Source organism: Cynocephalus volans, chromosome 4 (assembly GCF_027409185.1).
Source record: "Cynocephalus volans isolate mCynVol1 chromosome 4, mCynVol1.pri, whole genome shotgun sequence".
Classification (NCBI taxonomy): Eukaryota; Metazoa; Chordata; class Mammalia; order Dermoptera; family Cynocephalidae; genus Cynocephalus; species Cynocephalus volans.
In genome coordinates, this window is record NC_084463.1 from 149,365,617 (window position 1) to 149,381,221 (window position 15,605).

The following is a 15,605-nucleotide window of genomic DNA, read 5'->3' on the forward strand; positions in this document are numbered from 1 at the left end:
TACTATGTGCATGGATATATTTCTTTAATCATTACTCAGTTCCATCGATCAGTCTGTTTGTCCTTAGGAAATTACCATGTTTTCTTTCTTACTAGAGCTTCATAATAGCTCATAGCAACTGAGAGTGTAACTCCTTCAACTCTTGTTTTCCTTCATAATTATCTTTGCTACTTTTCTGAATAAAATTTATAATCAGCTTTCAAAGTTCCAAAAGGAAAAAGAGAGACTTAGACTGGGATTGCATCTATAGATCAATTTGGGAATAACTGACATCTTGACAATATTGAGTCTTCCTATCCATGGACATGGAATATCAATGGCATTCTACCCAGAAATAGAAACATAAGAATATTTAGGGAGAACCAACCTCTTTGCATTCATTTCTTCTTACCCATGGATCTTCAGATTCAATGCAATCCCCATCAGAATATCAATGACATTCTACACAGAAACATAAAAAAACAATCCTAACATTCACATGGAACAAAAAAGACCATGAGTAACCACAGCAATCCTGAGCAACAAAAAATAAGGCCAGAGGTGTAACACTACCTGACTTCAAATTATACTATGAAGCTCTAGTGACCAACACAGCATGGTACTGGCATAAAAGCAGACACTCAGACAAGTGCAACAGAACAGAGAATCCAGAAATCAACCCAAAAACTTAACAGCCAACTGATCTTTGACAAAAGCAATAAGAACATCCATTGAGTAGAAGACTACATCCTCAATAAATGGTGCTGGGAAAATTGGACACCCATACAGAGAAGAATGAAACCAGAACTACACCTTCAACATATGCCAAATCAACTCAAAATGGATTAAAGAAATAAATATTAAAGACCAGAAATTATAAAACTATTGAAGGAAAAGATCGGGGAAACACTTCAGGAAATAGGACTGGGCAAAGATTTTATGAATACGACCCCTCTTTAATAATTAACTAATATTTTTATAGTTCATTGAAGTGAAGCCATGCATGTTGCTCATTAGATTTTTCACTTAATGATTTACAGTTTTGGTTGATAGTATAAGTGATATTTTTAAATTTTATTTTCCCTTGTTTTTGGATATTATAAAGAGGTAGAGAAGGATTAATATCATATTTTAACAGAAATCTGAGATGCCACCTGCCACAAGGGAGATAGAGTTAAAGTGTTATTAAGGCAGTTATTTGTTGCATTATTTTTGTCCAATACATAAAACAATAACTGCCATTCTTCTATACGTCAGCATTCTAGTGGGATTTAAACAGTAAGTAAGACACAAAGAAAAAAATATTTCGAATGATACAAGAATGTCTTTAATGAAAAAAAAAATGAAGATACAAGAATGTCTTTAATAAAAGATGGATAACAAAAGGCTTCCCTTTGATTTTAACATTAGTGTGGGGAATGTAAGAACAGTGATCCAGAATTCAGGCACTTACACGGAACTTGGGGACAAATCTAAGTGGAGATCAAAAGGATGATTAGCACTTGACCATCTTTATACTGAAAACAAGGAAAACATTTCTAGTTTCCCATGCCTTTTACACATTAATGCTTCCTAAAGTCTTACCATGTATAATAAACGATGGTCTATAACCTAATTTATTGTACATACATTCTACATTGAACTTCAAATAGGAAGTTTGAACAGATTTTTCTGTATCCTGTTCAGGGCACCTTTGACCTCTTTGTTCCTCAAGCTGTAGATCATGGGATTGAGCATGGGTATTACCAGAGTGTAAAATAAATAGGCCATTTTACCAGTATCAAAGGAGTGACTGGACTGGGGCTGCACATACATAAAGAATAGAGTCCCGTATAATATAACAGTCAGGTGAGATAAACAGGTGGAGAAGGCCTTGCACCTTCCCTCTGCAGAGTTCATCCTGAAGATGGCCACAAGGTTCAGTATGTAGGATACAAGGAATATCAGAAGAGATGAAACCAAGTTAAATGTGGAAAAGATCAGTATCATCAGCTCAATTTCATGTGTGCTTGAGCACAGCAAAGTCAGCAAAGGCAGACTGTCACAGTAGAAATGACTAATGACATTATAGCCACAGAAGGATGAAATAAAAATTTTTATGGTGGTTATCAGTGAGAGAAAGGCAGTGTAGAGACAGTGGACTGCTACCAGAACCCAGCATAGTCTTCGTGACATGACAACTGTGTAAAGCAGAGGGTTACAGATGGCCACATACCGGTCATAGGCCATTGCTGACAGAACAAAAAGTTCACTAATGATGAACATGATGAAGAAAGCTAGCTGTGCAGCACACCAATTATAGGGGATTGTATTGAGATTTGCTACAAAATTTACCAACATTTTGGGTCCCACAGCTGTTGAATAGCCAAGATCAATGAAAGCCAGATGTCTGAGAAAAAAGTACATGGGTGTCTGGAGCCTGTCGTCAATCTTAGTGAGGATGATCATGCCCAAGTTGCCCACCATTGCAGTTACATAGATGATGAGGAACAGCCCAAAGAAGGGAGCCTGCAGCTCAGGACGGTCTGTGATTCCCATGAGAATGAATTCTTTCAGCAGTGTTGTATTGTGTTCATCTATCCAGGCCATTAATTAAACTTACTCTGAGAAGAATACAAAGTCATCGGTCTTCAGGAGATAACACCTATTAAAATTGTAGTATTCAAACCATTATATTTTAGATAAATCTTTTTTTTTTCAGATAAAGCAATTTAAATTAAGACTTCCCTTGCCATTGAACCTAAACCGAATTTAGAAACCATTACAACATGAACTATATAACAGCCATTTTATTTTTGAGTCATATAAAGGTTATTATTACAAGGTGTATAGAGTTTCTTTACTATTCTGTCAGCAATATGCCATTAGAAAAAGTTTGGTCTAGAGTACAAATCCTTATAAATTTTCAATTTTTTTCATTGAAGACTACATTTAATTAGGTAAACCATGTCCAATTCTTAGAGGAAATTATAATGGAAAGCAATAGACCTAAGCTTCTCACTGCTGAAGCTTCATTCTCAATCCCTTAAGGAAACCACTACTAATTCATTTAACAGACTTTTACTTATTTCTTCTCATTATAACTCTGTTTGTCTGAATGTTGTTCTCATTCTACTATCCATTTGATCTTTAGTATTGTATTCTCACTCCACTGCGCTTTTATATGTTTTAAACATCGTTTAATGGTGTTTTGTGATGATAGGAAGTCTTTTAGCTTGGTTGTAGGAGTTCCCAACATCCCCACTCTACATACCACATTATTCTTTTCCCCTAGAGCCGCGTATCCAAACTTTAACATTTCGGTGCAAACTTTATGATTTTTTTACGTGTTAAAGATCAAGTAAGTCACGTGTCTATAGGATATTCAGTCTGCAGTCTGACAACAAATGACTAGCAGGTGTTCCCACATTTGGTTTGACCTTAGCAATAATATCTCTAAAGCGATGTGTTTAATGTGCATTTAAATGATGTGTTTTTCCGGCACATTTTAAGGTAAGTAAACATATTTATTTAAACATATTTTTTAATTTACCACCTCAAGTGATCAGGTAAACTAATACAAATATACCTATCCTACATCAGAAATATAACTCTAAAGTAAGAAATGCTAAAAGGAGTAGGGAAACTATTAATTTTTGAAGTATATAGATGAAATAAAAGGGAAGTAATTGGGAGCAATAGAACTAGGTATTATATGATTAATCTGATGTACGCAAATTTTTCTTATTTAAGAAAATACGATATGAACAAGGCACATAATTATGTGATCCAAATAAAGCCAATTGGACATGGCATTTACAGGAATGGAGTACATTTACTATTTTTTTTATTCTTATATATTTATTTCACTTTCAATCAAGTATACCTCAAATATTTTGAATTAACATCTCTGATTTGAAGATTGCATTTTCTCTACTTCTACTTTTCCAACTCTTTTCCTCTTCAAATTCTTTTAAAGGCATGTACTTGCAAGCTTTTTTGAAAAATGATTATCTACATTCTGCACAAAATGTTCCAGAGTATTAAAAAAATGATTACTAAAATGCGATTCACTCTAGCAGACCAGAAAACACTGATTTAAAAAAAAAAAAAAGATATAATAAAAAAATCCTACTTTAGAGCCACCATTACATGTATATAGATATAAAATCCTAAACAATACTAATACGTCATTGATATCAATTTTTAAATAGTTTAAGAATTATAATGCACTGCATTCAAGTTGTTTTAATCTCATGTTTGTCTGAGAAATTTAATTCTGGAAAATCTATAAATACAATTTACCATATTATCTGATTGAATTGAAAAAAATGGATATTTGAATAGATGAAGAAATAACACCATTAAGAATGGCCAAATCAATAAAAATTTAGAATAGAGGGAAAATTTCATAATTTGATAGACTATTATTAAAATTAGACTGGACCGATTCCTAAGAGAAGAAAATTAGAACTTTATTGGAAAATATTATGGTAGTCATAAATAAACTAGCAGAAATACTATGTTTCTGAATTGCATAGCTCAGTGTTATTAAACTGCCAATTTTGCCCAAATTGATCTATTTTCTTTGTGCTTTTCCAATCAATATCTTATTATGGGATTTTGTAGAATTTGATGCTGATTCTAATAAGGATATGGAAAATGTAAGTGATAAAAAATAAGCACGACACTCTTGATAATAACCTGAGCTACCACATATTAAGAATAATAAAGCTAGAGTTATTGACACACTGTGAAATTGACACAAAAATGGACAAATAATCAATGGAACAGAATAGGGAAATCAAAAAAGACACATGATGGTATAGATCCATGGTTTAGACAGGGGTAGCATGTATGGCAAAAGTCTATTGAATAAGAAAAGCTGGAGAGAATTATCCCAATAGAAGATCATGAAATTGGATGTTCAGTTAATCCATATAAAAATCAATCCTAGATAGATCAGAGCTTAAAAAAAAAAAACTTTAAAACTTTTGTAGCCTTAATAACGTGAACCTCTGCATGTTCCTAAATAAAAATAAACAAACAAACAAAAAAATAGAATAGACATTCTAGATTAATTAGGCAGAATACACCTGCCCAGAAAATCTGCTCTACACAAACATTTACTCACAATGTTAACAAAATACTTACAAAAGGTAAAAATAAACATTCACTAGCAACAACAGAACAACAACAACAACAACAAAAATTGAAAAGACTGATATCTTAAGTTACAAATAATTATGTCAAAAGAAAGAAATTGTCCACAGAAGTTTGAACAGTTTGGCAAATCTTTTCATCCCAGGTCTGTCAAACTGAGAACATTGTGCTGCCACTCAAAAGAGGGGGAGGAATCTTGAATAACTCTAAAAAATACATTGAGTTCAGCCCTCTCTGGGTGAGTTGGCATCAGTGGAAATACACACACATATTAATTACTATAAAATTACAAAGCAAAAGAAGAAACACCCATATATTTCTGGTGTAACACAGCTGATGCTAATTTCAATGAACTCCTGTTTATATTTCCAATCTTTATTATGAAAAACATACCACATTGTCTCAATAGAGAAATAGTAACTGCAGTAAAGGGGCATTTATGAAAGACAAAAAATCAGTACAAATCTTTCCAAATTACAACTTTGGAATCCAAAAAAATGTGCAAGTTGGCAAATCCTTCTAAGCAAATACTAAATTTATGTAACTTCATAAAAGATGTACAGTGTTATACTCATAAGCATGGGATTCAAGGTCAATCCCAAAGCCACTATATGTGGTTTGTGATAATTCTTGCCGATTTTACTTAAGCTGTATTTCTTCAATATAATTATATCACATTATGCTAGATTCTCTAATACCCGGGCAAAATCCCATGGGTTGAGATATATGATTTGTGGGTGCCTGTCATGTGACTGAGACCTGGGAAGAGATATGGGAAATTCTCCTACTCTCTTCTTTCCATCCTCCCAAAATACTTTTCTCTATTCACTTGTGATTTGTGTAATTTATAACATGAAAATCAGGATGGAAAATGTTCTTAATGCATATGGGTACATTATGAGACAGGAAAGGGAACGTAGAAGAGCAAAACTACAAAGTGTTTAAGGTGTGTGAGAGACAAAATAACAAACGGACTTGAATATTTGCTCTCTTCCTTCAGTTCCTGGCACAGAACACTTAAAATCCCATAACTTCCTGGGTAATTGGTGTTGTAGCAGAATCTTTTTTTTTAAATTGTTTGGTCCTTGACCCAAGTTTCTGATCCAGGGCTACTGAATCCCTTGTTGAAAAGTGAGTTGTGATAAAACATTGGTTAAGGCTTTTACATACATTATATGAACAGAAAGAGAACACCTAAGCTTAGAATGATACATTGTGTAACGAGTAGCAAGTTCATCAATATTGGAACAGAATACATATATCTAATTTATAATTCTTCCAAGGATTAAATCTCCCTGGTCTTTTAATTGTACTGAATTTAAGCTCAGTTTTACCCCCATTAGAGGTATGTTAGAAGTTACTTCCAAACCTTGAGCCTCACCATCAAAATGAAAACAAGTGTAAATTTAATACAAAAATAGTAGGGACAAAGGCATCCAATTATTGTGGTGTGGTAAACATGTTAGCCATGTTCAAAATATCTAGTATTTTACTTGAGCTTTGCCATTACTTGCTACTGCAAATATCACCATAGCAAACCATCTGTCTCCTCATCTCTTATCATTTTGGCCCACCTATGACATGGTCTGCAGACATGGTAGAGTTCTGCTGGTATGCTATCTGCTTTGCACATCAAGTGTTTTCTTAATTTTCCTGAAGGCAAAGTGTCTAGAGAGCTTACTCAAACCTTATGCAAGGCAAGTGAGAAGTGCATGGGACTTAATATGTCAAGGAGCAATATTCAAACAACAAGGGAGAGGAACCAATGAATAAATATTAAAGTTCCCCTGGTTTTTCTTGGAGAACTCCAAGAAGATTTCTGCAGGACATCTCAACACATCTTAAGGTATTGGGTCCCAGTGCTTACAGCAGTGACCTATTCTTTGCTGCCCACTTTACTAAGCATCATACTTACTTTGTCTCACATTCCCCATTTCCTCATTCATCCTTCCTGAAATCACCTACCAAATAACATTATTTACCCAAAATTCATGCATCAGGGACTGCTCTTGAGGGAATTTCCACTCTGCCAAGCACAGTCTTGGATGGTTTTAGTAAAGCAAGGCCACAAATGGCTTCAAATGAAACTCTATGGATGCACAATAATAAGAGACAATGATAATATGACATTGCTAAATTACTGGAATCTCTTCCAGAAAAACTACTAGTATTTGAGACATAGACACTCACTTAGCATCAGAACCTCACACATTGGAGTTTTTTTAGACAGCTTTCCAGGTGGACCTTTTGAATGCTCATTACCTCTTCAGAATGTTTATTGGTTAGAATCCCAGTATAGTGTAGAAACAATAACAAATAGAAACAGGGTCTCTTATAACTGTCAAAGAACATAAAAATTGTATTTATAACAGATGATAATTGTATAAAACATAGTTATGAAAAGAGATTACTGATGTGCATGGTATAGTGTACTAAGTCTAGCGTTAGTGACTATGCTCATAACACCTTAATCTAAAGATGAGGGTGAAGAATAGTCACTGGGGTTTATCTAATAATCATGATGACCAGTGCCAAATACTCACCTATAGTGAGGAGTTGGTTCTAGTTTTCTCACATGATTACTAACCTGTCTGCAGTCAAAAGTATTTATGAGCATCTCTTCTTTTAAAAACACTCTCCTGGGAGGTTGAAGGCAATTTTGTGCTTATTCTAAAAGCATCCGAGAAAAGGAAACAACATCACTGGGTGATTTTTAATTATTCACGGCACCTCTAATTCCCCTATTGAGAAAATGTTCTTTTACATGCAATTCAGCTGCTTTTATTTGTTACTAATTTGTCCTGTCCCCACTGAGATATCTGGGTTTAAGTATATTATTTGTTGGATGCATGCTTTAATCACTTGTAAATTGCTTCAACATACGATATTTTCCACAGTGGTTTTGGCCAAGCTTTATATCTATGGACAGCGATAGAACTCTTTAAACACGTCCTATAGTGTTTTTAAAGATTCAGAAAGGATAGAATAATGAATATGAGTGTAATTCTTATTTTTGTTTCTTTTTTTGTCTTAAAGAACTAAAAGTTAATAATACCTTAATTCCATATCCCATAATTATCATCAGTCCTCGTCTTCCACCCTCACTTCAAGTCTCCTTTTCTACTTATATTCCTCCTATACAAAGTTGATATGTTGCTTAAAAGGGAATACATCCTTCTAAAGAACATGCTATTCATGCTTTCAGGTGTGTAAATATGTTGTTACACGTCTCTTTTTGATATGTAACCCTCTCTATCAACTATATGTATCTAAATGATATTTATTTTACCACATACACACCAATATTTTCTTGAATTCTACTGTATGAAATTTCTCTAATCTGGATCTGCCATCATTTAATATATTTGTTCCCACAGTTGCCATTTCCTGAATTCTACATGTATAAGAACAATTAACAGGTTTGTGTGTGTCTCCACGTTGCTCCATAAATGAAAAATTTTGTAAAATGTCTCCTGAAGTAATTCCTGATTCAGGTAAAACAAGCAAGTTTAATTTATTTAAATAAGAATGGATCTACTGAAAGAATATATTTATTAATATACATTCCACTACCAGTGAAAGAGACTATCATACTCCTGACATCCAACTTATAATTATGTTCTGTATATGCATATTGCAAGGCAGTGCAATAAATAATTATAAAAGATTAAATTTTGTAAAGCTAAAATAATTTTACTTGCTTCAATATATTATTTTATTAATTAATTCAATACTGGCCTGGATTAGAAACAGAAAGATTTTTAAGCACAATCCATGTCAACAACAACAAAAACTAAAAAAATAAATAAATAAAGATTATAACATAAACAAGTAAATAAATATTTTTAATATAGTTTTAGTATGTATGTCTGTAAAGATGAAAAGATGGAAACTTTTGAATAATGCTGATAAAGTAGTTGTTAAAATGACAAAAAATAATTGAAACACACACTGTAGCACAGATGGGATGGCTGATTACCAATTTTTTTTCTTTTCTTTTCCTCAGGGCACATGGATGAATTATTTATCATCCTCTTTGCGGTTGGCTGTGGCAAAATGGCTGAGTTCTAGCCTGACTCTTGTGGGATCAGCATCACACTCAGTGGAAGCCGCTCTTTCCATGTCTTTGTGCTTGTCCAGAATGACTTTCCTCAGGACATTTCTGTTTCACTGAAAATCTAAAATGCATAAAAACATCCTTTAACTTAACACCAAGAATTTAACCCAATTGAAAAATGGGCCAAGGGTGTTGATAGGAATTTCTTCAGAGAGATATACAAATGGTAAATAAGCACATACAAAATTGCTCAATATTAGGCATTATGAAAATGTAAATCATAACTACAGTGATATACCACAAACAGCAACAGCAAGTATTTGTGAGAATGTAGATAACTTGGTACCCTCCTGTATTCCTGGTGAGAATATAAAATGTAAAATCATTCAGCTGCTATAGAAAACAGTTTAGAAATTCCTCAAACAGTCAAACATACAATTAACATATGACCCCACAATTCCAATCCTAGGTATATACCTAGGTGAATTGAAACCAGGTAATGAAACAAGGACATGTACATGAAACACGATTCACAACATCCAAAGGTAGAAATAGCACCAAATATCCATTAAAACATAAATGGCTATACAAATTGTGGTATGTGCATAAAGGGATATTATTTATTCATAAAAGAGAATGATTATAGTAAAAAATGAATATAGTAAAAATAATAAAATATTTAGAAACAAACTTAACCAAGGAGAGGAAAGACTTTGACACTAAAAACTACAAAACACTGGTGAAAGAAGTTAAACAATGCAACAAACAAATGAAAAGGATTCCCATATTCACGAACTGGAATACTTAATATTGCTACAATGTTCATTCTACCTAAAGCAGTCTACAAATTCAATGCAAGCCCTACCAAAATCCTAATGGTGTTTTTGTTTGTTTGCTTTTTAAAAAAAAAAAAAATTGAAAAAAAGCACTAAAATTCATTTGAATTAACAGAATACCATGAATAGCCAAAACAATCTAAACAAAGACAAACAAAGCTGGTGACATCCTATTTCCTGATTCCAAACTATATCACAAATCTACAGCAAATAAAAACTGTATGTTACTAGCACAAAACAGAAATATAGACAAATGGAATAGAGAGAGATTCCAGGAATCAATGCATGCATACACAGTCAACTGATCTTTGACAAGGTTGCCAATAATACACAATAGGGAAAGAATAATCTTTTCAACAAATGGTGCTGAGAAAATTGGCTGTCCATGTAGAGAATATTGAAATTGAACCCTTATCTCACACTGTACTAAAAATTTAGCTCAAATTTGATTACAGACTTAAACATAAGGCCTGAAATTTCAAAACTCCCGGTAGAAAAGATAAGGGAAAATCTTTATTATATTAGTCTTCAAAATGACTTCAAGAAACCAAAAGTGAAGGCATGAAAAGAAAAAATCAGCAGGTTGGACTACATCAAAATAAAAAAAGCTACAGCAAAGTGAAGGAAACAATCAGAGTGAATACATAATATAGAGATTTGCAAATCTGCAGATCATATATTTAATAGGCTATTTTCCAGAATATGTAAGGAACTCCTACAATTCAATAGCAAAACAAAACAGAACAAAAACAAACAAAAAGCAACGTGATTAAAAACAGTAATAAATAGACTAAAGATCTGGATTGACATTTCTCCAGAAAAAAGATATAGAAATGGCCATCTGACATTTGAAAATGTGTTCAACACCAATATCAAAAAAATGCAAATCAAAACCACAATGAGCTATCACCTCACATTTGCTAGAAAGGCTATTATCGAGAGAGAGAGAGAGAGAGAGAGAGAGAGAGAGAGAGAGAGAGAGAGAAATACACAGTATAGGGAAGAGAGAGAGAAATTAGAATTCTTGTTAATAATTGATGAGAATGGAAAATGGAGCAGGCATTATGTAGAACACTATGGTACTTCCTGAAAAAATTAAAGATAGAACTACTATGTGATCCAGCAGTGTTCTCTTTTGTATTTATTCAAAGGAATTTGTATTAGGATCTCAAAGAGATGTTAGTAAGCTTGTGCTGATTGCAGCTTTTTTCCAAATAGAGAAGATGTGTAAACAACATAGACATTGATGAAGAAAATGTTGTATATAAATACAATGGAATGTTTTTCAGCTAAAAAAGGATATCCTGCAATATACAACCAATATACGACAATATGAATAAACCTGAAGGACACAACTCTTAGTAAAATAAGCTAGTCACAGAAGGACAAATACCACATGATTCCAGGTTTATGAGTTATCTGAAATAGTCATAGTTACATAATCAGAAAGTAGAATGGTGGTTGCAAAGGGCTGGTGGTTGGGAGAAATGAGTAGTTGCTGATCAATGGCCATGGAGTCTTAGTTTTGCAAGATAAATAATCAATACATGCTACAGCAGGCATTCATCTTGAAAACATTATGCTAAGTTAAAGCAGCCAGGCCACAAAGATCGCCTTTGCTGTGATTCCTTCATATGAAATATTCAGATTACAAAAATATGTATAAATTGAACACAGATTTCCAGGGGCTGGAGGAAGTAAAAAATGCGGAGAAAGTACAAGGGTAGCTCATTTATATGTCATTTTGAGTGGAGTGCCTAATTTTATATTTTGCATATATAATTTTTATGCATACTTTGTAATGTATGTGTCTATAGCATGCAATAAAATAATTGTCTTCATAACTAATTTATGATAGCTTTTGGTTTATAGAAGTTTCAAATTTGGGGTAGTCACTTTACTTTGTGCTTGCCAACTACCAAATTTTAAAAAAGTATGTAATTAACTAAGGGGATTCTACCAATCTTAAGGGTTCTGGTAAAAATTAACAATGTAACTATGTATTTTTCTAAAATTAAACGTACTTGTTTTTCACTATGGATATTACATAGGCGTACAATTGATGTTACAAATTCATATTAGTCAATCTTCATTTTTTACCTAATAAATCATATTTTATAGAATGGAAACTCTTTGTACAGCCCTTCCTCTTTCTACTAATCCTCGCCATCCTATCACATTTTCTCCTTTAGCATAGGTAAATCCTATCTATCATTTGTCATGCACATGCAGATTGTCATTGTTTAACTATATATATTTATATTCATAAACAAAATATACTCTAAGCTTGAAGATGTTTAAATACATTTGCATGATATACTCCTGAATATCTTATTCTGAAAAATTATTTTTTTAACTTGGGTGTTTGCTTTTGAACTCATCCACATTAATTCACTTAGCTACATATTATTCTCTGATTTGCCTGAATATATACACTTATTAGATATTTACAAATTGTTTTTCAAAGTGTCTGTTACTTTTACACCCCACACCAGCACAGTAAGAATGTTTCCTTTACACTATCACCTCACTTTCACATTGAAGTTAGTAACTTTGAAATTTGTGTCAATTTTATGAGTATAAGATGGTTTTATATCATGTTACATTTACATATTCCAAATCATTATTAAAGTATATGCATTGTCCATAATAGGTTTCTTCCTTTGTAAACTGCATGTGTAGTAAGTACTTTGTTTGTGGTTCTATGGATTTTTCATCTATTATTTATTAATTCAAAAGATTCATAATTGTATCTATTTTCTCAAGTGTATGGTTTATTCTCTATCCTATAAACATTTTAAGCATAACTTTTATCATTCCTTTTGATTTTGAGTTCTGTTTTAGGATCCTTTCCATGCTTAATTATTAGCACACATACATACACACACATTCACAGGGTTGGTCCTTATTGGAATTATTTGAATATGCACAGATCATTGGATATCAATGATTATGACTTTGTTTTGACATTTGAAGGAAGGATTCCTGTGATATCAAAACAGAGAGACCTTTATTTAGATGGAAAAAATAAATTCTTAGTTTTTGTGCAGAAATATATTGTGGTAGGAGATGCTCTGTTTTGTACTGCTGAAGGGTTGGTTATTTAAGCTTTTAAATCTCATTTTAGGAAATCACACTTCAGTTTTACTCTGTGTTCTAAGGATAATGTCTTGTGATTAATGAACAAAGGGAACTCTTGAGGAAGAGATGAGTTCACAAAATAATAATTAAAATTTATGAAAGGGGATGAAGGAAGGAGAAGAAAACACTACCACTAAAACTTATCTGTAAGGAAGACAGGTCATTGTGATTAATATAAGGTCTGTTTAAGCAGGGTTAAATGTGAGTGCAGTACAGATCTTTTGTACACTTTCCTTCTTGGGCCTGGGCAGTGAGGAATGCCGGCATCTGTAAGAGCATCACAGAGTGGTAGGAAACAAAGGAAAACAGAGCCAAAAGCTGAGTAGGAGCAAGGCCTACTGGGAGTCCCGCAAATATGAAAGGGGCCTTAGTTCTGGGAAGAGTCGTATCTGCCAACCTGTTATATCTTACTCTGAATTGTGATTTTCTTCTGTTTTTCTTGAGTTTACTATAATCTTGATAAGTAAAATGTCTATTCTTTTTTCTGTGAAAGAATGACCGAATTGGTTTCATGTCCATGCTCTGTATAATATAGTAAAAGACACTCACCAATCAGCCCAAAAATGACACCTAGGAATTTGAGCACATTATCTGTAGTGTCTGAACCATAGGCTGTGATTAGATTGCTGTGAATACAGAGACCTAAGGATGGAGTTTACTTTGAACTGGAGTCACATACAAACAATTCCATAGAAAATGATCTGAACTTATGTGAGCAGTGGCTTTTCTGTGGATTAGGTACTGTTTGATCAAGTTAATCAGATATAACTGTAATATTATTTATGACTACAGCTATGAGAGTCTATACAATTGTAGTTATATGGAGATAAAAGAAAATGATAGGCAGCATTTTAAAGTAAAGATTACATATACAAAAGCTTGTGTGCTTGTCTTTCATGTATATCAGTCAGTCTTAGGACCTATGTATATATATGGGTAAGTATATGTTTAAAAATAAATACATGTGTATACACGAATATCAGAATGAACATAGAAAAAGAAAACTGGATGATACAGTTTTTCAGCATGTAAAATTGGTAACAGTATAGGTATAGGGTTGCCAATGACACTTTCTTAAAAATGTCCAAGAACAGAATTAAACTAATAAAATAAAACCAACATTTCCTCATACCTTCTTGATACTGAGGTACAGAATATCACTCTCAATTGTTTTCTGTTAGTTTTCACCATGAAAATACACTTTATTGATAAATCAATTTTCCCCAAACACTTTTAGCATTGCCACTTTTACATCTTTGTTCCTTAAACTGTAGATGATGGGATTCAGCATGGGAATCACAATGGTGTAGAATATTGACACTATCATGTCATGCTCCAAAGTGTAGCTGGAAGTTGGTCTCACATACATGAAGAGAACAGTTCCATGACAAATGGACACTCCGGTTAGGTGAGAGCCACATGTAGAGAACACTTTTCGTCTCCCTTCAGCAGAGTGCATCCTCAGAACCACCACCAGAATGAAACCATAGGAGACCAGGACTATTAGGATAGTGGATATCTCAATAGAGCCAGCAAAGTAGAAGAGTAGAAGCTGGTTTGTGTGAGTGTCAGAACAAGAAATAGCGAGGAGAGGAGGGATATCACAAAAGATGTGTCTAATTTCATTGGATCCACAGAAGGACAGGCTGAATGTGGCCACTGTGTGTGTAATAGCATGTAAAATGCCACCGACATAGGAAGCAATGATGAGTGGCAGGTAGACTCTGGGTGACATGCTCACTGAATACAGAAGTGGGTTGTAGATGGCCACATAGCGATCATAAGCCATTGCAGCCAAGAGAAAGCATTCCGTGGTTCCAAAAGAAACAGCGAGAAACATCTGTGCTGCACATCCAGGGAATGAAATGACTTTATCTTCTGACATAAAGTCTACTAACATATTTGGTGTAATAACTGAGGAATAGCAGGCATCCACAGAAGACAACACACTCAGAAAATAGTACATGGGGGTGTGAAGCCTGGAATCCCCAATGACTAGTGCAATCAGTCCTAAATTTCCCATGAGAGTAAAGAGGTAAATTGCTAGAAACAAGAAGAAAAAGGTGATCTGCAGTTCAACATTATCCGTGAGGCCCTTCAGAACAAATATGGTAACTTCAGTGATATTCTCCATGTTGAAATCTCATAGAACAAACTTGAAGGTATTTGTAAAATTACAGTTCACCTCACTATAAACAATAAGCAATATTTTCATTCAAGGGAACATGAAAAATACCTTCACACATATATATTCTTGTACACATGATTTTCTAGCAGCACATCAGAAGACAGTGACAAGTGTTCACGCCATTCACTGCAGAATAAAATATAAGACAGACATGTTCACTGATGCACTGAACTCTTACCAATGCAAAAGCCAGCAGGTCAACTGGTTAATTTACCACTTACTTCTATTAGCTCTTGCATTATTAAACAACATTAAAACAAAA

General features: G+C 33.5%; 2 protein-coding genes across 2 annotated transcripts; both read right to left on the minus strand.

Annotated features, from left to right (window-relative positions):
- Positions 1–1,623: 1,623 nt before the first annotated feature.
- On the minus strand, positions 1,624–2,568 carry LOC134376521 (olfactory receptor 8K3-like). The gene has a single exon (XM_063095037.1). The coding sequence runs from the start codon at positions 2,566–2,568 to the stop codon at positions 1,624–1,626; it is 945 nt and encodes a 314-aa protein (XP_062951107.1).
- An 11,800-nt stretch (positions 2,569–14,368) lies between these two features.
- LOC134376789 (olfactory receptor 5T2-like) lies at positions 14,369–15,289 on the minus strand. Its single transcript, XM_063095314.1, has one exon. The coding sequence runs from the start codon at positions 15,287–15,289 to the stop codon at positions 14,369–14,371; it is 921 nt and encodes a 306-aa protein (XP_062951384.1).
- Between the last annotated feature and the right edge of the window lie 316 nt (positions 15,290–15,605).

What these genes read in the sequence shown, in the direction of transcription:
- LOC134376521 (XM_063095037.1), bottom strand. Translation starts at nt 2,568, where the DNA reads ATGGCCTGGATAGATGAACACAATACAACACTGCTGAAAGAATTCATT.
- LOC134376789 (XM_063095314.1), bottom strand. Translation starts at nt 15,289, where the DNA reads ATGGAGAATATCACTGAAGTTACCATATTTGTTCTGAAGGGCCTCACG.